At 41.0% G+C, this 23,419-nt stretch overlaps 2 protein-coding genes across 4 annotated transcripts in view; one reads left to right on the forward strand and one right to left on the reverse strand.

Moving 5' to 3' along the window:
- The first annotated feature begins 4,868 nt into the window (after nucleotides 1–4,868).
- Nucleotides 4,869–8,569, forward strand: nkx6-2 (NK6 homeobox 2). Its single transcript, XM_085428878.1, has 3 exons — nucleotides 4,869–5,713; nucleotides 6,185–6,357; nucleotides 7,022–8,569. Exons 1-3 carry the CDS (start codon nucleotides 5,281–5,283, stop codon nucleotides 7,268–7,270), a joined length of 855 nt encoding a protein of 284 aa, XP_085285004.1. The 5' UTR covers nucleotides 4,869–5,280; the 3' UTR covers nucleotides 7,271–8,569.
- Nucleotides 8,570–11,515: 2,946 nt separating this feature from the next.
- Nucleotides 11,516–23,419, reverse strand: part of inpp5a (inositol polyphosphate-5-phosphatase A) — a 158,365-nt gene continuing 146,461 nt past the window's right edge. For 2 of the 3 annotated variants that reach the window (XM_085428875.1, XM_085428877.1), the window contains exons 13-16: nucleotides 16,230–16,341; nucleotides 13,359–13,427; nucleotides 11,985–12,072; nucleotides 11,516–11,651 (exon numbers count right to left, since the gene is read on the reverse strand). In XM_085428875.1, coding sequence (XP_085285001.1) covers nucleotides 11,992–12,072; nucleotides 13,359–13,427; nucleotides 16,230–16,341 — 262 coding nt within the window. In that variant the 3' untranslated portion in view covers nucleotides 11,516–11,651; nucleotides 11,985–11,991. The remainder of the gene's footprint in view (nucleotides 11,652–11,984; nucleotides 12,073–13,358; nucleotides 13,428–16,229; nucleotides 16,342–23,419) is intronic. The other variant, XM_085428876.1, reaches the window with a different exon arrangement.

Raw genomic sequence — 23,419 nt, forward strand, 5'->3', positions numbered from 1 at the left:
ATCAGGCCGGGGACTTTCTGGGCGGAGTTTTCATGTTCCCCCCGTGTTTGCGTGGGTTCCCTCCGGGTACTCCGGCTTCCTCCCACAGTCCAAAGACATAGTTTATGGGGATAGGCTAAATGATTAATCCAAACTGCCCATAGGTGTGAATGTGAGCGCGAATGGTTGTCTGTGTGTTAGCCCTGCGACAGACTGGCGACCTGTCCAGGGTGTACCCCGCCTCTCGCCCTATAACAGCTGGGATAGGCTCCAGCGCCCCCCGCCATCCTGAAAAGCGGAAGCGAATGGATGGATAATTCCAATTTTATCTTTCTATATATATTCTACTTAAAACCTGTGTGTTTTTAGCAAGTTTGATTTGATATTCACTTTTATTCTTGTGTAATTAGTGCCATAATGGTCTTATATTATTCATGTTTTAACCTGCTGTTTTATTGTGAAGCACTTTGGTATACCGTTGGTTTTTAAATGTGCTATATAAATAAAGTTGTATTGTATTGTACTACTTCATCCTCACCTACAATAGGCAGGAGATGTGTTCACTCAGTTTAATACAGGCTCTTGAAAAAGGCGAGCATGCAGATTAGGGTGGGTGACAAACCTTGATCACTGTTAAATTACAGTTACTGCAATTCAGTGATTACTGGAATACTCAGAGTTTAAGTTAGAGTTGAGTTCAATGAATATTGATGTAGTATTGCTGATTTACACCTCAGGAGCAACCTTAGAGCCACTTCACCTGCAGGTCGCCTGTCTTCCAACAAAACTGCTCCAAACTGTCGGGTTAGGAGCACAGGACCACTCTGGGTTTCCTGGGGATTGGGGCCTCAGATTAGGGTATGGGAAGGTGGAAGTCTGGGTCACTCCTGAGCAGCTGTTTTGCAGTGTGTGTGTGTGTGTGTGTGTGTGTGTGTGTGTGTGTGTGTGTGTGTGTGTGTGTGTGTGTGTGTGTGTGTGTGTGTGTGATGAGATGATCAGTGTCAGTGGTTTGAATTTTGTGACTGCAGGATCCGTCAGCTACACTGCCTCCTGTGGTGAACACTCATGCACTCATGCTGCCATAGTCCAGACTTAAAGAATTACAGAGTATAAAAACTGGTTTTGTAATTGATGTCAGTAAAGGACAAATGGTTTTACAGAGTCGTTTAAAGTGTGATCTATTGAAGGTTTCATTAAAAGGGAGCACTGCTCTCATTCAATAAAAATCACCTTCAAAATTCTTTGGAAAGCATAACAATGAATGAAAGTGGAGCTCTCCAAAGCATGTAGGTGAACAAACTGCAGCATAAATATGTTGAAATATGTGTTTCTTTAATGGTGTTACTTTAACCATAGATGCCATTGTTCTATACATACACACGGTGTATGTATAGAACAATGGCGGTGACAGAACAGACTTTGTTTAATCCCACACTGGGGAAATTCACTTGTTACAGCAGCACAATGGCCAGAAATGAAGAAAAGGGGAATTAGAGGATAAGTGTGGATGTTTAAAATACTCAGCTCTGTGACTGCTGTGAAATGACAAAAGTTAATGAACAATAAAGTAAAATCAGGGTGAAGTTTCAATTCAAATACATTCTTCGTTTTAATTTCTATAATTGCCTTCCTAACTGATTATTGCTTTGTGCTCTTTTCTTCTTCTTCTTCTTCTTCTTCTCTTATTAGTGTACCTTTTTCCTTTACTACTCTGTTGGCCTTTCTTTGGAATAAATATGTTGCATAACCCCTTTTGATAAGCTCTCATCCCCTTTTCTGTCATGACCCTGCCCGCAGTAAAGGTATTGCATTTAGCCACCACGACATACCTCTGCAGGGCATGTGGAGAAAAGACAGGCCTCGCCCTGCAGAGATCTCAAGAAACTGATTATTATTATTTATTATTATTTATTATTATTATTATTATTATTATTATTATTATTATTATTATTAATAATAATAATAATAATAATAATAATAATAATAATAATAATAATAATAATAATAATAATACAGATGATAATAATAATAATAATAATAATAATAATATCATCAATGTTCACAGAAGTAGTTAGCTGGCTAATAGAAACACATTCACCTGGACCGATATAAAACCAAAAGGTCATGTATGCATTTTCTCCATGGACAACAGTGTATGTTTGTATGTTTGTGCATTTAATTGTATTTGTTTGTTAGTTTAGCCACAAACACTGAAGGAGACACTGAGCACCACACCGAAACGTGTGTGCACACTGAACTAGTTTTCCCGTACGAGCCACTAGAGGGCGCTGCTGGCCAGATTATGCAGGCGCTCACGCTGCTCTCATGTGGCTGACTTTAAACGTAATCAGGTTTGAAAGGGCTGTCCCGGCTCTTTATTGTCCACTTGTCCTTTCCACAGACTGTTTAGACACGGTGCTTTTAAAGGCAACAGAACAGAAGATACGAGCGTGCTCATTAGCTTTCTAACATTAGGGTTTTTTTCTTAAGTAATATTTTTTTTAAATAAAATATTTATTTATTTAGACTTTTGAATATTATGTACTTGGGAAGGCATGCACGTGTTTGGATGTTTAAAGCACAGAGAGACAGAGAAGGCACCGGTAACTGCGCGGATCCACATCCTCCAACAAGCGTCTTTGTGTCCCAGCATCTGCTCCCTGTCACTGCTCTGTCACTTCCCATTTGTGTCGAGGCTACACTCAGATAAGATTATCTTTACGCTGTTTATTAGCCCGTTTCCCTTCCACGGTGGGACAAAAGCCTGAGGCAAACTACGCGCCATCAGCGGGCCAACGACCCGTTACTGAAAAACACAGGAATGTAGTCAGGCTTATGTTCATGTGCAGCGAGCAACAGGTCCACGTTTGACTGCAAAACTACAGCATTTATAATAATAATAATAATAATAATAATAATAATAATAATAATAATAATAATGTGCAGGTGTAGCTGGCTCACAGTCCAGTTTTTTCTTCTTCATCGGTTTAGTGAGGACAGTAACAAATCTGAGTTTAAGAGTTTCAACTCTAAATTACCTGTAAATTTAGGAGATAAAAATTCAAATAATTCATTATCTTAAATTGCCGTTATGGTTTTACGGTGACTGGCTGTTTGGCAGCTGCCGCCTTTGGCTGCAGATGAACTGGACAAAGTGCCAATCTTTCCGTCATTGATCTCCCCCCGGGTCAGCCGCTAACTGCTTCATTTTAACTTACTGGCGTTTTAGTAAAACTAAGAAGGCCCCAGCGTCCCCCTGTCGGCTTCTTAGAACTTATATACAGGATCTGATCAGGGGTTTTTTTAACCCCTAATATTTCACAGTCATCCTTTTTTAAAGATATATATATCTATATCTATATAGATATAGATATATATATTTAATCTAGAAATAGAGACGTTGTTTATAGAATTAGACGTTCATGCACTGCATCCAGCTTGAAGAAATACAGCCAAAATCATGAATCACCTCGAGCTTCAGCAAAAAAAAAAATACAGAGAAGACGAAAAAAAGAAAAAGCTTTTAAAATCCTCAGTCCTTCCCCCGGTGAGCAAATGAGCAGCAGTGTGCATTTGCTGAGGCCTTTCAAATGCTAACGTGGCCATATTTCACTCTTACAACCTTCTCACATCTCCATAAAATATTACAGCACTCAGAGTGATGACTGGAGCCCGGCGCGTTTTTCTCGCACACTTTCACCGTAATAACGCAGTTTGTGTTGAAAAACACCAAATTATCTCACTCTTATAAAATAAATAAAAACAGGCTGTGCTTTAATGAGCTTCTGCTGTTTGATGGTTCATATAAAAGGCCAGCGACAGCTACTTTGCTTCGAGTTACCCCAAACACGTCATATTTAATAAAATAAATAAATAGATAAATATTTTAGTCGAATTACAAGTTGTATTTTTTAATAAAAAAATAATACTAATAATTTATTCGATGTCATTTACTAAAGTAGCCTTTGTCGGAATCGGTATCAAAATTGATACTTTTGTGCAAAAGTGAAAGAAGAAAAAACCATTTATAAATAACGGAAAAATATCAAGAAAAATAAATTTAATCTTCATAAAAACTAATTTTGCGAGCGAAGGGTGGAACTTATTATTATTATTATTATTATTACTTTTATTATTATATTTATTATTACAATCGTTTCACTGAAATTACCCAAAGAAGTCTTCGTCCGGTTTCCGTTTCTACTTTAACCTCCTCCCGTACTCTGCGCTAACAGGTTTTAATGTAAGTGAGTGAGTGTTGCAGTACGTGGAAACAATGATTTCCACAGCGCAGGACGCATCATTAACAGCACCACCAAATATCTTAATGGAGTGGGGCTGTTGGTGCATTCAAGGCTCCTCTGACACGATGGTTTCCACAATAATAAATCCTTAATTCAGCTTTACACTATGTTAAGCAACGTTTAGCTTCTGCACACACAAAAACAAACAAAAAAAACCCTCAGGCCTCGTCTCTCTAATGTAAAACCAGAAAATACTGTTTTTTTAAAAAGCGCCTTTTTTAAAAAAAAAATAAAACAACAAAAAACCAAAAAACGATCATTTCTATGCCAGCAGTATTAAAGTGTTATTATTATTAATGAAACAATATGCTACGCTGCCAGACTTTTCTGTTGCCGACTTGCTCTGAAATGTATCACCAACATGCATCTCCATCTATCAAAAACAAATCCACTCAGTCCTAATAGGCACCGTTGATATGCATCTTTACTGGAGTGGGGGGAACAGTCTTATTTCCGACAGCACGTTAAGGCAGCATCCGTCCAGCAGCGGGGTTTATGTCTCCTCCAATCAGGGCGCCGTCTCACTCAGCCTTGTCCAATGGGAATAACGCTCGTGCAGGTGGCTGCGCTGTTATCAGCGACTCCCGCTTCACTCCCAGCATAGAGCGAGTGAATTTATGAAAAGGCGAGCCGAGCCTTTTAATGGTTCCCATCAAAACCATCATCAGATCGTCCGATTTCCGCGAGGATTCCTGAGGCGGACGCATGCAGCCTCCTCCCAGCTGACAGACTCCGAGCAAAATAAACACGCGGAGAGGCGTTTTGGAGTTTTTGCCGAGCTCTTCACTCCCGAGAGAGAACTTCGCTTTCGTTCAAGTTTTTTCTAACATTTCAAGAGTCTTCCTCCGGGCCCAGGATACTTTGGAAAAGGCGGCAGAAGTGGCCAGGCTCCTGAATCCCAGCAGTCCGCTGTGCGCCTGCATTTACTCGCCTTTACTACTCCCGCTAGTTTCCTTCCAGTTTCTGTCCCAGCGAGTTTGGCGGTTCATGTTCACAGATGTTAGCGGTCGGGCAGATGGAGGCTAACCGGCAGAGTGCTTTCGTACTGGGCAGCACCCCGCTGGCGGCGTTGCACAACATGACCGAGATGAAGACGTCCCTGTTCCCGTACGCGCTGCAGCAGAGCCCGGCGGGCTTCAAGGCGCCCCCGCTGTCCAACCTCAACTCTCAGTTCTCCGGGGGGACCCCGCACGGAATAAGCGACATCCTGGGGAGACCAATTACCACCGCCGGGCAGCTGTTGTCCGGATTTCCGCGGATAAACGGCCTGGCAACTACCGCGGCCGCCGCAGCAGCGGCGGGGATGTACTTCAGCCCGGCGGTGTCGCGGTATCCGAAGCCACTGGCCGAGCTACCGGGGCGGGCACCCATCTTCTGGCCCGGGGTGATGCAAGGCTCTCCGTGGAGGGACCCTCGGGTTCCTTGTCCTAGTAAGTCCCGTCTGAGCGTGCCTCTGGGCTGCCTTTTTTATACATATAATGAATAGTTTACATTTGGGAGAAGCCGACATTCCCCTGTGATGTTTTCTTTGGAATTCAGAGGTTATTTTGGTTAATAAGAGGCCCGTTTGGGAGAAAACAACCCCAACTTACAAGAAGTACACCTGCCCTGCGTTTCACACAATCACGACAACAAATGTAACACAGGTTTGCACGTTATGAATGCTGTGCCACAGGGTCAGTGTTGTTATACAGCCACGTCAGAGTACCAGAAAAGACACTGAGACTTCCACACAGGGCGCTGAATGAACATCACAGTGGCATTAAAACTGTAATCACGAAGAGTTGGGTCTGACACATCCAGGAGCATCACACTTACTGATCCAATGTTTGTTTGTTTTACTATCCAACTATAAATTTAATATATCTTAATATAACCACACATTTTGCATCTCTCCTCAGCTCAGGCTAACATGATGGTGGACAAGGACGGGAAGAAGAAACACTCCAGGCCGACGTTTTCAGGACAGCAAATCTTTGCACTGGAAAAAACTTTCGAGCAGACAAAATACCTGGCCGGCCCGGAGAGAGCCCGGCTGGCCTACTCTTTAGGAATGACCGAGAGTCAAGTCAAGGTAAAGACCGCTAAACCGTGCCTGCTCAGGGCTGAGAAGCATGTGGGGAATAAAATAAATAAATAAATTGAGGCAGATCTGCGCTTTGATTTCTTTAATTGGGGAAGATTCGGCTACAAGGCCGGAAAGTGTAGGGTTATTTCCACATGCTACAGCTTCATTTAAAAAAAATAAAATAAAATAAATTGATGATGATGATGATGATGATGATGATTATAATAATAATAATAATAATAATAATAATAATAATAATAATAATAATAATGGGAAATGTTTTATCCCCAGACTTTTGAAACTGACTGTGCTACAGTAACATTATTTTTATTATTATGAAAAGCAGAAGAAGCTTATTTTTATCTACATTTTAATCGGTTACTGTTTTTGTTTTATTATTTTTGATTGGACACAAATAAATTAATGGATTAAAAAGTAATTAAAAATAATTGTAGAAGCAGCTTCTTCTTCGTCTTCTTTTATTATTGTTATTATTATTATTTATTATTAATGGGGGTTTTTATTGCTTGTTTGTTTCTCTTGTGGATAAATAACTGTTTGGACCTCCTGATTTCCTGCTTCTGTTACTGGTGCTGGACCTGTTGAGCATCTGTGTGTCTTTATTTTTTTATTTTATTTTATTTTTTTTTCTTCCCTCTCTTCTCATCAGGTTTGGTTTCAGAACAGAAGAACCAAATGGCGGAAGAGGCACGCAGCGGAAATGGCCTCTGCTAAGAAGAAGCACGACTCCGAGACGGAGAAAATGAAGGAGAGCTCTGACAACGAGGAGGACGACGAGTACAACAAACCCCTGGACCCAAATTCAGACGACGAAAAAATCACGAGACTCTTGAAAAAGCACAAGGCTACCAACCTGGCGCTGATCAGCCCCTGCAGTAACAGCTCGGACACCTTGTGATCCCCACAGCCTGGGAGGGACCCAGAAAAGGGGTCCCCACGAAGACTTGTCGCACTCTTTCCGAGCCCATCTCCACCTGACATTTCCAACATGCCTCTTAAGGGATCACCTTTATTCCCCCACCCCCCCACACACCCTCAAGCAGAGATAGAAAAATGCGTAAAACTCCCAAGCCTGCGTCCAGACGCACGGGAAAAACCGAAAAGGTGGCCAAGCGGAGACGCACATGGTTGCATCCAAACTCACCCAGACGCTGCTGTATGCGGAGCTATAACTGTGTTTCCTCCTGGACTTGAGAAAGACTGATGAGGACATGTTTATGCAGCTGAAAGGACACTGATGCTGGGAACGGAAACTGTCCTGGAGACGCAAATGAGTTTTTACGCATACAGGCAGAGTTTTAACAGGTGTAAATGTAAAGAAAATATTCTTTAAAAAAACAACCCTACTTTGGATCAGTGCTGAGCTCAAAACGTTTACACTTTAAGTCATTGCACTTGTTGCATTATTTTTACAGCTTGTCACGTTACGTCACGGTTTCAGCTCCTAATGTGACCTCTAAATGTTTTAATACATTTCGGTATTCATACGTTCATCTGAAGAGATTGCACACTTTTTAAAAATTTTGTTTTTTATTTTACACGTATTAACAGATTTTTTTTGTTTGTTTTGTTTTTGTTTATTTTAGTAGCCCACACTGATCCAGATCCCGGGCGCATGTTTTAAATGGCAGGTGCAAACGGGGCCTGTGACGCTTCTAAAGCTCAGTTTAACCAGGGTATCCACTGTCCTAAAAGGCAACAGACTAAACTGTTTGAAGGGGGCAGGTTTGAGACGAGTGACTGATTTTTGTGCTGTAGCCTGCAGATGAACATGTATGTGAGATTGTGTGTATATATATTTTTTACTGAGTAAGTTATGATTTGAGCAGCGGAAACGTGGCAGCATTGGGCTCATCACTCCCTCCGATACCGCTTTTTATTTTTTTTCTTCCTGCTGAGTAAAGTCACGTTTTATTGAACTCTACATTTCATTACAGAAACACTATTGTATAAAATGCTAAATGCTGTAAATAATGACTGTAAACAAACAAACCAAGAAAAACCACACAGCTTGTTTTTTAACATCACTTTTATTTGGTTTGACAGAGTTTCTGTTTTACCTCATCACGCAGCCGAGCAGAGAACCGGAGCATCGTTTTAAGTTGGATCTAAAGAGTATTATCGCTTCCGGAAGGTTATAGGAAGAAAAAGAAAAAAGTAAACCCCCTTTGTATTATGAATAAATTATTTAACAAGCTTTTTTTTCTTTTTGTTTTCTTTTGGGTTTTGATTTAATGTATGGGCTTAATATAAATTAAAGAGAAATTCATGACTATCGATAAGTGAATTTCCTTATTGGCAGCAATGACACCGAAAGCGGGTTAACTGATGTTGTTATTATTAAGTTTATATATTTTATACAAGAGTGGCGCGTAAGGGAAAAACGAGTCTTTTAAAATATTTAATTTTTTTTTCTTCAAAAAGTGCAATTTATGTGGGATCATCATTTATTTACTTAAAAACAATTCCCTCCATAAATTATGAAGCGTTATTATAATTATTATGATTATTACAAAAAGGTAAAACATCGATTTCTAACACATATAAATGACCAACAATAAATCATCTCTTTCAATGCTGGAGGTTTTATTTTCCATCTTATAAATGGAGATTAATTAACTCTTTGTTCAATCTTTACGTTGCTCTTGGAGAGAAAGTGATCCTTAGCCTTTATTATTATTACTTTATCTCAGAAAAAGCTTAATTGCGGTTTTATACTGTTTGGTGTTCAGAGTTCTTGTATTTAATACTTGAGACTTGAAGTGCTCCCTCTCTGTCTGAAATGCGGAACTACACCCGAGGTAGTTCTATGTAGGCAAATCAATGGGAGAGTTCAGCCAATCACAAATGAGCGCTCATTAAACTCAAATCCCACCTTGGACTTTTTGATAATCCGTGCATGAAGTGAACAGCTGCCATCATAAAAGACGGATTTAAGGAAAAGTTATCCTTCTTTAAACTGAGGCCGCGGGAACAGGCTGATATTAAAAAGACCCCAAACGTTTCAAGCTTAATTATGTATTTCAATATATTTCTATATATTTGTTAAATAATAATAAAATGTAACATTTTTCTCATTTTTATACTCGGAATTGTTTAACGTGGACATTTAAATGTGTTTTAGGCCTCAGTTAAAGGCAGCGAGGACTCATACACGTGGGTCAAATTGCATTGCGTATTTCACTTGACGCAATTTTTTTTTCTTTATCTGAAAAGTTGCGTACAAAATGTATTGTTGGGCACTAGTGCGCAAAAAGTGAGACCAAATCAATAACACTGCACACGAGGTGGAAGCCCGTATTCGAATAGTTAATGTGGAGCTCTCTGTGTGTTATTAAAAAATAAGTTGTCTACCAGGAAGTAAAAACGAGAAAGAATGAGGACAGAATAGGCATTGAGCTCTAATGGGTTTTATTGCTTTTGAGAACTGCATCACCTACAGTAGAGGCCAGGCCGTCCTGAAAGGGGGCTGGAATAAAATCTCTATCTGCTTTTATAGGATGGAGTGAAGGGAAAAAATAATAACTGCAGCTTATAATCCTACAGTATACTCACAACGAGCAGCTGGAACAAAAACAAGCAGGGTTTCATTTACTTTTTTTGTTTAGTTTTTTTTTTTTAACTTTTATAAACATTCTGTCTTATGGACCAAATCACAAAAGATGACATAAATTCTGCAGCAGGCACAAAAACAGTTCCACTTGGTGTTTGATTTAGATGGAGAAAAAATAATAATAATAAGGGAGGATCAATCTGATGGCTTCACTGAGTCTGAAACCTGTAGTGTAGTACATGAAATCGATGATGATAAAAAAAAAAAAGAAGTCTCCCATCACCTCTAATGCTCCAATTATTTGCAAAGGAGGCTGCTGAAGGCTACATACTGAACAATTACAAATAGCAAGACTCCCTGCTCTGCCCCACGCCCCTCCCCTGCTTTTAGAGTTTCTCTCATTTATCTTAAGTATTTCTGACACACTTCATTCCTGTTTAGGATACTTGGCACCATAATGCAGTAACAAAAATAGACAAAAAACAAAAAAAGACAGTTTACATTTTAAGGACACCCAAACCTACCTAAAATATCACATTCAGAACCATAATATTATAGAAATAAGTTAGAGTAAGAATAAGAATGACATAATGTGAGAGTGCTATATATGAAACATTATCTTTTTAAATATATATGTATGTGTATATGTATATATACATATATATATACATATATATATATACACACACACCTGCATGGTCTATGGCACTGCTTAAAACATTCTTGGATAGGCAATAAATCACTCCTCTCTTGTTGTATGGACTTATTCAAAGGTCAGCGTGGCTGTGGGAACACCGACACGGCCGCGCTGTGTCTGCGCACGCACTCCAGCATAAACATTTTGGTAAGAATTATAAATTATCTCTTTAAAAAGTACAGTATATAAAACAAGACTCAACTGATGTGTCAGGCATGGCTGTGTGTTGTGCACACAACGACAAGAACAACTCAAAAAACCAAAATGAAACAAAAGAGAAAAAAAAACAATATATATATGTATTTATATAGAAACTGTTGAAATAAACTTAGAAGTTCTATCTATTCCAACAAAGGGACCGCAAAGTTTGGTCAGAGAAGAGAACGGCACTAAAACCATCAACGAGTCTATGTTATACTGTCCGATGTACAAATAAACCTAACAATATAGATACACAACTTTTTTTTGCATTGCACTTTTCTTTTTTGTTTTTTAAAACACCTTACATACTGTATGGAAAGTAGCTTCTATACATAGAGGCATACCTAAAAATGCCAAGTACGGTGTCTAAAAGGATGTAGTAGGACTGTGTTCAATTAGAGTTTTGGCAATGAGGCTGTGGCATGGAAGAGAGTTGTCCGTCCGTCCGTCTGGTTGTCCTTTTCTCTGGGGAATGGGGGAGGGTTGCATGGCAACGATGAGGTCAGCGATGTGTATCTCGTCTGGAAGCCGGGCCCTCGGGTGGCTCGTCCAGATCTCGGCGAGTGTTTCGTGGGAAGAAACCGGGTCGGGGTTTTCGTATGGATGAGGCGTCTGGATTACTGCAACTGGTCAGCACTGCTGAAACAAAGTCTGTCTAGGTTCTTCAGTGTATGCTTGTGCAAAGTGTGTGTGTGGGTGTGTTTTTGTGCGTGTGTGTGCGTGTGTGTGCGTGTGTGTGCGCTGTGTGTGCGGTGTCCTGTTTGTTTCTCGGGTGTTCTCACAGAGGCGCTTCACGGAATATGTTCTCCCCCCTTTGGCAACACTTCCCTGCGGAGGAATAAAAGAAGGGGAGAGGGACGGGGTGGGAAAAAGTTTTACTCCTCCAACACCCAAAGTGATTTTTTAATCAAACAAATCTGATGATTCTTAAAAAGGTCAAACATGAGCTGCAGCACGAGATTTTCTTAAAAAAGAGAAGCATTTTAAGAAATCTCGCGTGACTGTGATTTGTGCACCGATGCTGTTTTATTTCACAATAAAACTCCTCAAGCAGGCACGCCTGCCACTTGTGCAAAGTCATGAAAAAAACAGTCAAGCAAATCAAAGTGAACAATAGCAACAATGGGAAGAATTGTGATAAAGAAAAAGAATGATATTTACCACGACATCACTGCACCACACAACACTTGTGCTTATTTGCATTAGGTTTACCTGCCCCCGCTGTTATTCGGAAGGACAGGAAGACAGGCTGGTGAGGGGGGGACAGAGACAAACCACGGTAAGAAAACTCCATACTTCTCTGGAAGAAGCACACCACACACACACACCCCACCCTCCTCCTCCACCCCACGAAACGACCAACCCACCCCTGTGAGCACCTCTGACATGCAGGTTAAACTCACATACCAGTCCGGGAGCATTTTGGGGCCTGTGTGCTAACTACACTGGACATTTTTTAAACATAGGCAGCTGTGACTTTAGCGGCGTTGTGTGGTTTGGAGGTAAGGGACGGTGGAGTGTCTGCCGCTGTGCTCAGGTCACCTCGCACACACACAACAGCGTCCGTGTCACACCGCGTAGTGATGAAAGACCTGGTTTAAGGCGCCTCTCTTTCAGTGGAAGACCTGCTGTCTGACACTACACAGACTTCAGCCCTACAGCTGACCTTATGGGAAAAATCTTTTCCACTTTCCTACTTTCTGCAGAATTTTCCTGACAAATACAGTAATAGCTTAATAAAGTTAACAGTAGGAGAAAATTCAGGATCATTATTAGAGTTTGTTTTATTGTTCTAGTGAAATTCATGCCAGTTTTATACTTAAACTCTGCAGACTTCAGTAATAATAAGATAAGCTGTTAACTGTACAGGTTATATAAATGAACTAGGGATTGGTGATTGGGTTTCTAACACATGTAATCAAATAAAGACAAATGCAGAGATCCTATTAGACGTGACGTCAGAAAAAAGCCTCTGCAGACTGATCAGCTTCACACTTGGAGCATATTTCACTGTGACAACCCGAAGAACTCAACAAACTTCAACCGAATGCTTTTATTTATTTAAGGTGATGAACCCTAAAGTTAAAGGTTTTCAGAATGATAATAATAACAGTATGTGATGCATGCTTTGCTCACTTAGGCTTCATTTACCTCTCGCACTGGATTAATTTAACTGAACTTAAATAAGTACACAATTATGACTTAACTTTCTTTCTTTCTTCCTTTTTAAAAATTAAACAAAAGCATTGTAACTCTATCATTCTCTTCTTTAAAGCATGAATTGAAAAGAAAGCTATTACTTATATATAAACAGGATTTTATCAACTAAATAGTTCAAGTTAATCAGTCACATTAACCCCAAAAAGGAAGAAAACTTCAAAATGAAAGTATTGAAGTAAAATACTTGTACAAACTGAAGTAGAATATTTTTAACACACTGGTTTTACACTGCAGACACACAGGTCACAGCTTCTCCAGAGCAGCATATTCAACACATCACAGAACAATCGCACACAGTGAGTGAGGTTGTGTTACCTTGTGGTCCCCCATGCAGACATTGGGCCCAATGTTATCATAGACTATAGACTTCTCTTCATTTTCAGGCTGCAGAGACACAAAATCAAACGTGGTGCGATCTAAATGTTGGGGTCGCACTTACACAGGACAATCACTACATGTTAGTGTCGTGGTATTGAATGAACTGGAGCAGCTTCATTAAACACAATTAGGAGGATCATGTAGCTGGTTTCAAAATAAAAGTCAGCTGGAAAAGTGAAATAGGCAACGTCTGGACAAAACAGTTTCAACAGTAAATTTCAACTGAGGAGCTTCTCTCCTACACATTAGGAAACCAGAACTAAGCTTACACCCGCCATCTAAGTTCCACGTGTGCTGGAAAAAAGGACAAAGAAAAACCTCCCTTAGAAGATGCGTGACTACAGTCCTCTGTTTCTGAAGTGCAGACAGATAAAGGAAGATTCCTCCTTCATCAGTTATTAGAAATTTGTAAAAGTTTATCAGGTCCTACAGGGGCTGTTTTACGCAATCGACACGTGATTAAAAATGTTGTGTTTGTTTAGGTGCCAGAAAAATCTTAATAATATCAGCACTGCTGTTGTTCACTAACAGAGAGACACTTAGTCATTCAGCTTGAGAAATGCTGAAAATATTAGGGAGTGATGTGATGTTAAAAAGCCCACATTAGAATATGAATAATGCAGAGTCTGTTGGAAAAGGGACGCAATTCTGCTGTGATCCGATCAGTCGCTTTGGAGCTGGTTTTGGTTGCATGGAGGTAAATGGATCTGTTTTTGTTTTTTTAATTTACCAGCATTGGGTGGACAGAATAGAAAGCCTTGGCTAATTAAGATATGCTGCCTCCTCCAGAACCCCCAAAATATTAGAGGTGGCCCCCAGAAGGCGAGTAGGCAGGCTACCCAATGAGTTCTCCAATTGAATGGGACGTAATGAAGATAAATTTTAAATAAATGCTCGATATAACTACTAAGTAAATTAGGGGATGTTAAATAGTTTATGCTTAGTTCAGGCACAGCTATTAGTAAAATTAAGCTAATTTACAGGCACAAAAATGAATCACAGCAGGCAAAGAAAACGAAGAAAAAAACCTAATTGTAGCCCGACGTCCTTTTTCGATGTTGGACTTCTTCCTTCTGATTATAGTTACCCCGATTCTCAGAGAGCAGCGGCACTGAGCTGTGGCTGAACGCACCTCGAGCTTTGAGTTTTAACTTTAAGCTCGCGTGAAGAAAAATGAAAAGCAGGAGCAATTTACAAAGTGGACATTTGCCTCACGGCCTAATACACTCTCAGTGTAATCTAAGTGCTTATCTGAGAGAACCGTGTTTCAATATCACTGCCTGCACACAAAGAAGCCACTCGCACATAAATCCGCAGACTGGAGTATAAATCACACTTGTCTGGTTGAACTAAAGACTTTTTAAACAGCCACCAGCCCCCACTTACACACACACAGAGGTTGGTGTGTGCCACCGGTTGTGATGTGGAGAGCGGCACTGACACTTTAGAAGAAAGAGACAGAGAGCCGGAGAATGAACCATAAAGCCAAATCCAAATTAACTTCAGACCAATCCTGCAGCGGAGCCGGGTCAGCACACCGTGTGCCTACACCTCACTACCTTTCCTAGCGGGCCACGCGCTGCCTCCTCTCTATTTGTCTGGCAGCCGGCTCCTGTGCCGCTGCCTCCTGCAGCCTGAGACACATTCATCAAACACACACTTGATAATTTACAAAGGCAGCATAAAATTGTGGATTTTCGGGCTGCATAATCTTTAGACAGATAAACAAATTACCCGGGGCCCTCCGGCAGAGAGGGAGCGCTCGCTCGGCTAAACATTCATTACCGCCGCTCCCGGAGCCGGTGCTGTGCCGCACAGCCAGCGGGCAACCTTTGGCATGTTAGGGCTCGGCAAGCAGAAAATAACATGATGGCAAGTTAACCGACCGTGCCATGATAGATGACGCCGCACGCCGGGCTGTTTACGGGCCCATGTCTCAACAATCTGTAATGCTCGGAGCCAGAGAGTGTGCGCTCAGTGAATCATCAGCCAATCTGTGAACACACTAACTGTTCCACTCTGTCCCTGCATTACAAACAATTAACCGGTGCTTGAGGGGAAGAAAAGCAAACAGCGAACCAGCTGTTTGTGCGCGTGGATCCCCTCTTATATAATTCTGACACTTTAAGTGGGTAAAAACAAACCGCATGCTACCATATTTTAAGCCTCTGCAGTCTCTGTAATTTACAATCTATGGTAACACAGCGATGGGAGCGGGGTCCTTGTGATGCTTCAGTCAGTAAAGAATAAAGCTCAGGAAGGAATTTTCTCATTTGTTGTGGACAAAAGAAGAAAAGAAGCCAAACTTCCTGAGTAACCCCCCCACTGTGGACTGGTACTGTACAATACACTGCTGCATCTCTTTCACACACATTAACAGATGAAAGCCCGTGTGTTCCAGCGCTCAAAAGGGTCAGGCCTCTAAAGACAAAGCTGGGTTTTATTGGCTGAGATTCCAGAGGTGGCAGATTGGCTGGCGTTAATAATGGGATGGATCTGAAGCCGAACAGGGACTGGCAGGCTTCAGCTCTGCGAGTAAAAAGACAGATCTGCCGCTCAATGAGGAAGACGGGACCCACTGGAACTCCAGTGTTTGGATATATATACTGTCTGGGTGGACCCATGGCTTATCATTGCTAATTAATATTTACAGACACCTCATCCTTCCATCTGTGAAGTGCCAAAGGAGAGGAGGGGCATGCAGATCAAGGATGATGGAGTTGTAGGAGCAGAGTGAGGCATTAATAAAGACACTTGCTCTTTAGCTGAGGGGAGAGTGGTGAGGTTTGAGTAGAAATAGAGGCTCACCTTTAGCAACATGTCTCTGGCAGAGGGAGACATCAGGATTCGGTCACACCAGGCGGGGCATCTGGTATTCATGTACTGCTTCCCCTGACTGCTGTCTTCACTGTACGGATAACTGAAGAAACACACAAGCAGAATGATCTGTAAAAACGGCAAACATTCATTTATGCATATTTATAAGGTGTTTTTGATAACTGTGCCACTTTGGCATTCAAGCAACACATGCATATATTGTTTAGCATTAATGGTGCCTTGTTATGTGCACTTATGCTTGCTTCCCCTCATCACAGATGCTTCTAAACCTCACAGGTTGGATGGTCCCTCTCATCTGTAACCCGAGGTTAAATCATGCATTAGAAATGCAGTATTTTGATTGGTCTGACCACACTTTGGATGTCGTTTATATATTTTTTTACATCTTAAAGATAAAATGTCTCTAGACTGCTTTTTAAAAAAAATAGCATAACATGTATAAATTCATTGTTTTTTAAGCTTTTCTCATCTCCTGTTTCTCCCGTGCTCTATTAAAATGCATTAGTGGCATCAAATTAATAACAATAACACTTCTCCATCAAGACATGATGCGTTGCAACATTAGTTAAAACCAGGGAACATGAATGATTTGCCATCGTATTTTGCATTTGACTATATTTTATACAGGGTAACTGTGTCGTATTTTATTTTATAGAAAAGTGTTGCACAAAAAAAGCCAATAAGGAAAGCAATAAATATGATTCGTGTGAATCAACAGGGCTTGGAGGAGTAATAAATATGAGATGTTATCTCACAGACAGAGATCAAAATGTTTTCCCAAGAAAACAGGAGGTCCATTAGTATGACCAATCATCTGAGTAATCTCTTGAATCAACACACATGGATGGCTCAATCAAAGCAATCTTTCTCTGCCAACTGTAGGGCTCGTGTTTGTGTGTGTGTTTGAGCGAGAGAGAGGGGGAAATGAAAAGAAAGAATGAGCGTGGGGGAGATTCAGTTGCCCATATGTATAGCTACATCCCTACACGGTCATCAAAAACAGATTAGGTGCTGCAGCAAATGGCTAAGAGAGATTGTATCTTGGAACAGCAGGGAACAATCGCATGATTTAAGTGGCGGCAGGGCTCCGAATGGGTGGGGAGCCATTGAGCTGATACAGATTTACATTGTTGAGAATTCAATTTGCCCCTTCGGCTCATCAAACTGCTTCAGATTTACACACCACCAATCCAATTTGTTTGTCGGCGCTCATCAGGATGTAGCGCCGGGCGTACATACTGTAATACCAATCCAATTTGCTCCTTCAGTGCTATACGTGCTAACTGCATAATAGAAAATAGCCCTTCTCTGAGGATGGTGATACCCTAATGATAAAATAAACACACAGACACACACACACACCAGGCTTTCCATTCATCACACTTGCCAAGCTCTGATAGCTTAATTGGACTTTGTGCTGAGGCAGAAAACGTACCTGGTTGTGGTTTCTTTCAATGTTTGGTCATTCAAATCATCACGTGGGTTCATGCTGCTGCAGTTACAGCTGTTACCACCACTGACAGAGCTGCTAGCGTTACACCAGTTCCAATATAAATAATTTCGTTTCGACTTCACCTGATCCAAGCAGTGCATTTTGGATGGGACTACAAGTAGTGTTTTTGTTTCACTGTTATGAAAAAAGTAAATAAATAAAATATAATAATGCTGCCTGATTTTAAAGTTGCATTTGTCAAGCTGTGGTAAAACTGTCAAGAGCGCAACACAAACCAGAAATGGAGACCATCTGCCTTCAAAGTAAAAGCTGCACCTTTTTAATTAGTTACATTTTCACTTTTAATATATAAGCTTCAAGTTTGTGTTGGACTTTTTAAAGTTTCATTAGTACTCAGTGGTTACTCAGCAACTATTTGCAGACATGTGGGCATCTTGCATGCAAACCACTGAAATCTGCTAGCGATCAAAGCAATCACAAGAAGGCTTTTGGTGCAGCGCTCTCTTTGCAGCCGTTCTCACTCATAAACACCCAGTAACCTCCTGCAACCCCTTGCCAACCGGCTGGGGGATACACTCTAGTGACCGGAGGTTGGCAGTAGGTCGCCAACAAGTCTCTGTATGTGACCGAGGCCTAATGAAAAAGAAACTCGAAGGGGCAAAGTAAATGAGAGCGAGTGAACACGAATCAGATAGCTCATTAATTTAAGCTACACAGGTATTGCAATGTATTGTAAAAACATTGCAATGTAGTGCAAAGTACTGGATAACTGCTGCATTGAGATACCTCTATTATCATGGACATCATGTTGCAACACTGTTGTATTATTGGTTATTCATTAACACCCTTCCACCCATTGGGAAAAAATAGAATTCATCCAGGAAACTCCAGGAATATCATAACAAAATGCGCAGTTTTAGAAAGGAGAAATAAAAACAGTGACTATGGTGTTACACAGAAGTGTGCAAAAGGGACTGATCAGGACCTTAATGTCTGTACGAAACTTAGTAAACATGCATTTTCACAATTTATGTCTGCATCAAAAGTGTGGCCCAACCGACCACTACTACCATCCTGAATGAGGTGCTGTTGCAGACCATTACATTTTAAATAACAATGACACGTGACAGAAATTCTTCAAACATAAAAAACTGGATCATAATATTAGTCATGATATGAGGATGAAGAAAGCTTGAAAACATATTGTGCTGATATAAACAGTGAAATTATCCAAATATAGAGTTTTTAGATCAAGCTGGAGGATGCTAATGATCGAGTATGTGAAAGTTGCTCCCTCCTCTTGTTGACTGTCTGGTTCAGCTATCTGTATTATTTTCCCTGTATAGTTTTTAATGGATTGTGTTTGACTGTTTTTATAGTTTATTGCTAACTGTTTACCATATGCTATAGAATTCTTTATATAGTATTTCCAACTGACTTGATTGATTTATTGATAGCTACATTGTTCTGTTCATATTTAGTTTTGTTTCTTAACATCAGGGCAGTGAAAATACATGAAAAATGAGCGCTGTTAAGAAAGTTATTCATTAATTGGACTGCATTAGTTTTATTGGAGATTAGTCAGTGAAACATGTTTGGGGGGTTTGTTTCTCTATCATGACGGTTATATTGCAGTTATTAATTTGCCATGTGTGTCCATCATAAAATGAGGAAGGTGCACATTAACATTACACTATCCACTATAGACATGATGAAAAATGATGAAATAACATTGGTTATATTTTTTACTGTGATACATTTATTACTTTAATCAGCAGTTGTATACATTATCAGAAACAGAATACCAGCAATAGACTGACTGTTTATATGATAAAAGTGTGTTTGGGTGTCTTTGTGTAGGAGGTTAATCTTGGGGCGTGAAGTGGGCTCATCTGACACGCACGCACACACACACACACACACACACACACACACACACACGCGCGCGCACACACACACACACACACGCACGCACGCACGCACGCACACACACACACACACACACACACACACACACGCACACACACACACACACACACACACGCACACACACACACACACACACACACACACACACACACACACACACACACACACGGAGCTCCCCACCAGGTGTACAAACAGACCTGCAGAGAGCTACTTAAAGAAGTTCCCAGCCTCCAATTAGCATTAATAGCCCTTAAACCATAGGGGAAATGCATAGGGGTTTTGGTATGCTAATCAAAGGGCTAAAGAAGTGATCCAGGGATAAAAGAGAGCATGAAGAATAGGATGAGTGAAACAGAGATAGACAGGGAGGCAGAAGAGAGGGGATAAAGACGGATCAGTCAGAAAGAGGCAAAGTGAGGGTGGAAAAGAGCAAAGTCTTCAAAGAGATTGGAGAGCTGCTCGACTTCAGGGTGGCCTGAATGCTGCAGCTTCATGAGGGACGGCTGCCGGCCTTAAACAGCCTGTGAACAATCAGCCTATCAGGGACTCTGTTATAGCTTTATTGACTAACAAGCTTGGGGTCACTTTAGTGTTAAAGAGATTGAGAGAAAATCAAGTTTTCCCCCTTACCTCCTTCAAACAATGAACTCCCTCTTGATAGCAAACTTCCTGAGCGCTTCAACAACAAAAACTATCATTCAGTTATTTCTGACGACAGCCAGACGTTGGAAAAACTAATTAAAAATACTCCACAGTGGCCATCAAAGGGCCATTCTCTGGCCTGGTGTGAGCAGGTATTGGGCTGTTCCCCTTTCCGTTTTACCACACCCTCCACTGGCTTCAATAGAGATAACAAGTCTTAATGCAACGGCAAACAGTCGAACGGCGCGCTGGGGCCGATGTGATTAATGTGTCCGATTAGTGAGCTCACAAAGTTATCGGGGAAGGTAAACGGTCCGAGAGGGTGTGTGGGCTGGAGGACGCCAACTCATATCCCACCTTTACTGGCCCCAGCAAGACTAACTGCTCTAATTAATGAACTAAACTGATAACAACAACTGGGAAGGGGGGGTACACTTTAAGGATTCCACACATTCGCACACTAAAGATTCAAAATGAACAGTGGCACTGCTTTACCAACTGTTCTTTGTGCTAATACTGTTAGACTACATATAAAATGGAAAACTGGAAAATTCATGAAGGACCTCGAGTCAGGTCAAAACTTTATTGAATGCACAATCAGCTGTTGACAGTCAGATAAAGTGGCTGACACAAACAGGATTTACTTGGCTTGGCTGCCCATCTAAACATCGGCCACTTGTGAATATTTCGAAACTCTTTTCAGAATTTTTCATCACTTCAAAGAGAACGACTTCATCTTTGATCAGTTAACTAATAAACATTCTCTAAATTCAAAGCTTCATAGTCTATGGAGCTCACATTCAGTATGCAATGACCACAGTTTGCTTGATACTGAAACAATAATAAATCGAATCAAAATAATAAATTGTGACAAAACTGAGTAATTCATTATCTTTAAACCTCTAAAAGTCCAAAAGCTATAAGGCTCACTAACTCTCCATGTTTTGGGTATATAGTGGGTTTACATGAAATGTAACAACAGTAAAATAAAAAAGATAACTTACATGACCTGATGTTGCAAGTACACTTTTTTCTAATACTGTTTTTAACAACTACTCTCTAACCATAAGTATAGTCAAAGCTCAAATGGCCTGTCTAAGATATGCACATACTATACTATGCACACTATCAAATGTAAACACTGTCACTGAAAAAGTGAGGAAGAAAAGGTCTTTGATAGCTTCACTGATAAAGGACTCTAAAGACCAATACTGATATCTGGTGATTTAAAAATCTGAAATATCTTTTTCAGTCACACCAAACTCAAACAGATTTCATTACCATTTGTTATGCATGAATGTGTATGAGTCATTATTAAGATAATATGACAATGCGGTTTAAAAATAATCTGCCTGACTCTGCTGCAGCTGGTTGTTGTTGTGTGTTGCTCCAAACACATCTTTAGGAATGCCACAAAAGTCACACAGCTCCCAACGGGTTTACTTTTTAATTCTCATTTACCTGCTATTATAAATGCCGACACCCATCGGCAAATGGCTAATATCAGCTGATTCATCGGTCAGGCCCTATTCTAAGACATCTTCTCTCACTTGTGTAAAGTTGAGGTAAGAACACAGTTTCCCTGCTCGTTAACACGCTCTCCTGTGTTGCTGACCACTTTACAGATGATGCATGTGCAAACGGTCGCATATCGAGACCCGCTAGCAGTCATCGAGAGCTCATTCATTCACGCTTGGGTTGGGGTTTAATGTTTGACTTTGCTGCTGGCACATTACTCACATGTGTTGTGGCTGGTGTCAGCTTGTTTGTCTTGCAACAGTAAATGCTGGAGAGGTGAACACCGGCCCTACCTACAGTGTCAATCAGCCTCTCCCAGCAGAGGGAGAGGCAGCAATGACACACATTACTGTATTATACAAGCAACTACACACACTTTATTTATACAACGCTGAACTGTTACATCTTTTTCAAACATTACGACAATAAACCAAACTCCAATTATCATTTTAAAAGAAAAATATTGTCTGTAAAATTGAGGTTGTAGGCAACTTTAACAACCGGTTTTGCCTGGAGCAGACACTCTGTAATTGTTCCCAGGCAAGACTTCCTTGTCTCATTTTCTTCTCTTCACATAAAAAGCTATTGCTCTTCATAATGACAAATAAGTGACAGGACAAACAGTGCACTATTCACTTACCCAGTATTTGATGAGGGCAATATAAATTTGAGAATACAGGTAGGGCAGGAAGTCAGAGATAAGAGTCATCGTATCAGCGACCTGAGGTCACGAACACTAAAGAGCTTTGCAGAATGCTGGTGTGGCCGCTGTCGAGCTGGGATTGGCTAAAAAAAGTCTGAAACTGCGGGCTTCGAACGACTCGCTGCCTCTACAGCTATGTTTGTTTGCCGTTGTCAGGGGAGGCCTGGCAAAACACAACACACACATACACACGCAGAAATTCAAAAAGATCAGCCAAACGCTATCAATAAAGCTGAATGTTTGCTTCGGTTTGTAGAGCTGGGAGGCTCGCAGGCACAACATTGGCATAGTGCAGTACAAACAGAGCGAAATGCCATCAGTAGCTCATGGCTCACAGCCTGCCGGGGCTCGGCTATGACACGTTGTGCCTTTAGCTGTTCTAAATGAAGACAAGAAGACACAGATGGCATCCATTTAATCCTCGCTGTGTAAGATTGTTTTTAACAAAGGCCTCTTCTCAGTGGCATCGTCTCAGACAAGAGGCAGCGATACATGACGGCGGACAATCTTCGGCTATTATCGCCACAGCAGCCCCTCATCGTTTGCGATGGCTCTCTAGTAGTTAGAATGATGGATGCGCTGCTGGTTGTAAAACAATGTTCGTGTTCAGCAGATCAGCGTGTAACGCCGGATCCTGTGGCAGGGCTCGGGCAACATGAGCAGCACACTTACGGCGGCTCGGGGGCAACGCTTTAACCAAACACTAGCGCTAAACTGCATGTGTGGTGCTCTTCACATGCGGTCACGTGGGACTGCTCCTCTATAGCATGGCTGTTCACAGAGCAGGGAACAACAAGACTCCTTCATATATGAAGCAAACAGAAGGGCTATAGGACTAATGCACAATTAAAATTCACATGCAGAGGGTGAGATCATTCGTGCAGGCTTTCAGGGAGCAGGGGTTTAGAGTGAAGA

Source organism: Rhamphochromis longiceps, linkage group LG13, assembly GCF_057381845.1.
Source record: "Rhamphochromis longiceps isolate RC_006_pf linkage group LG13, R_longiceps_female_GT1.1, whole genome shotgun sequence".
NCBI classification, from domain to species: Eukaryota; Metazoa; Chordata; class Actinopteri; order Cichliformes; family Cichlidae; genus Rhamphochromis; species Rhamphochromis longiceps.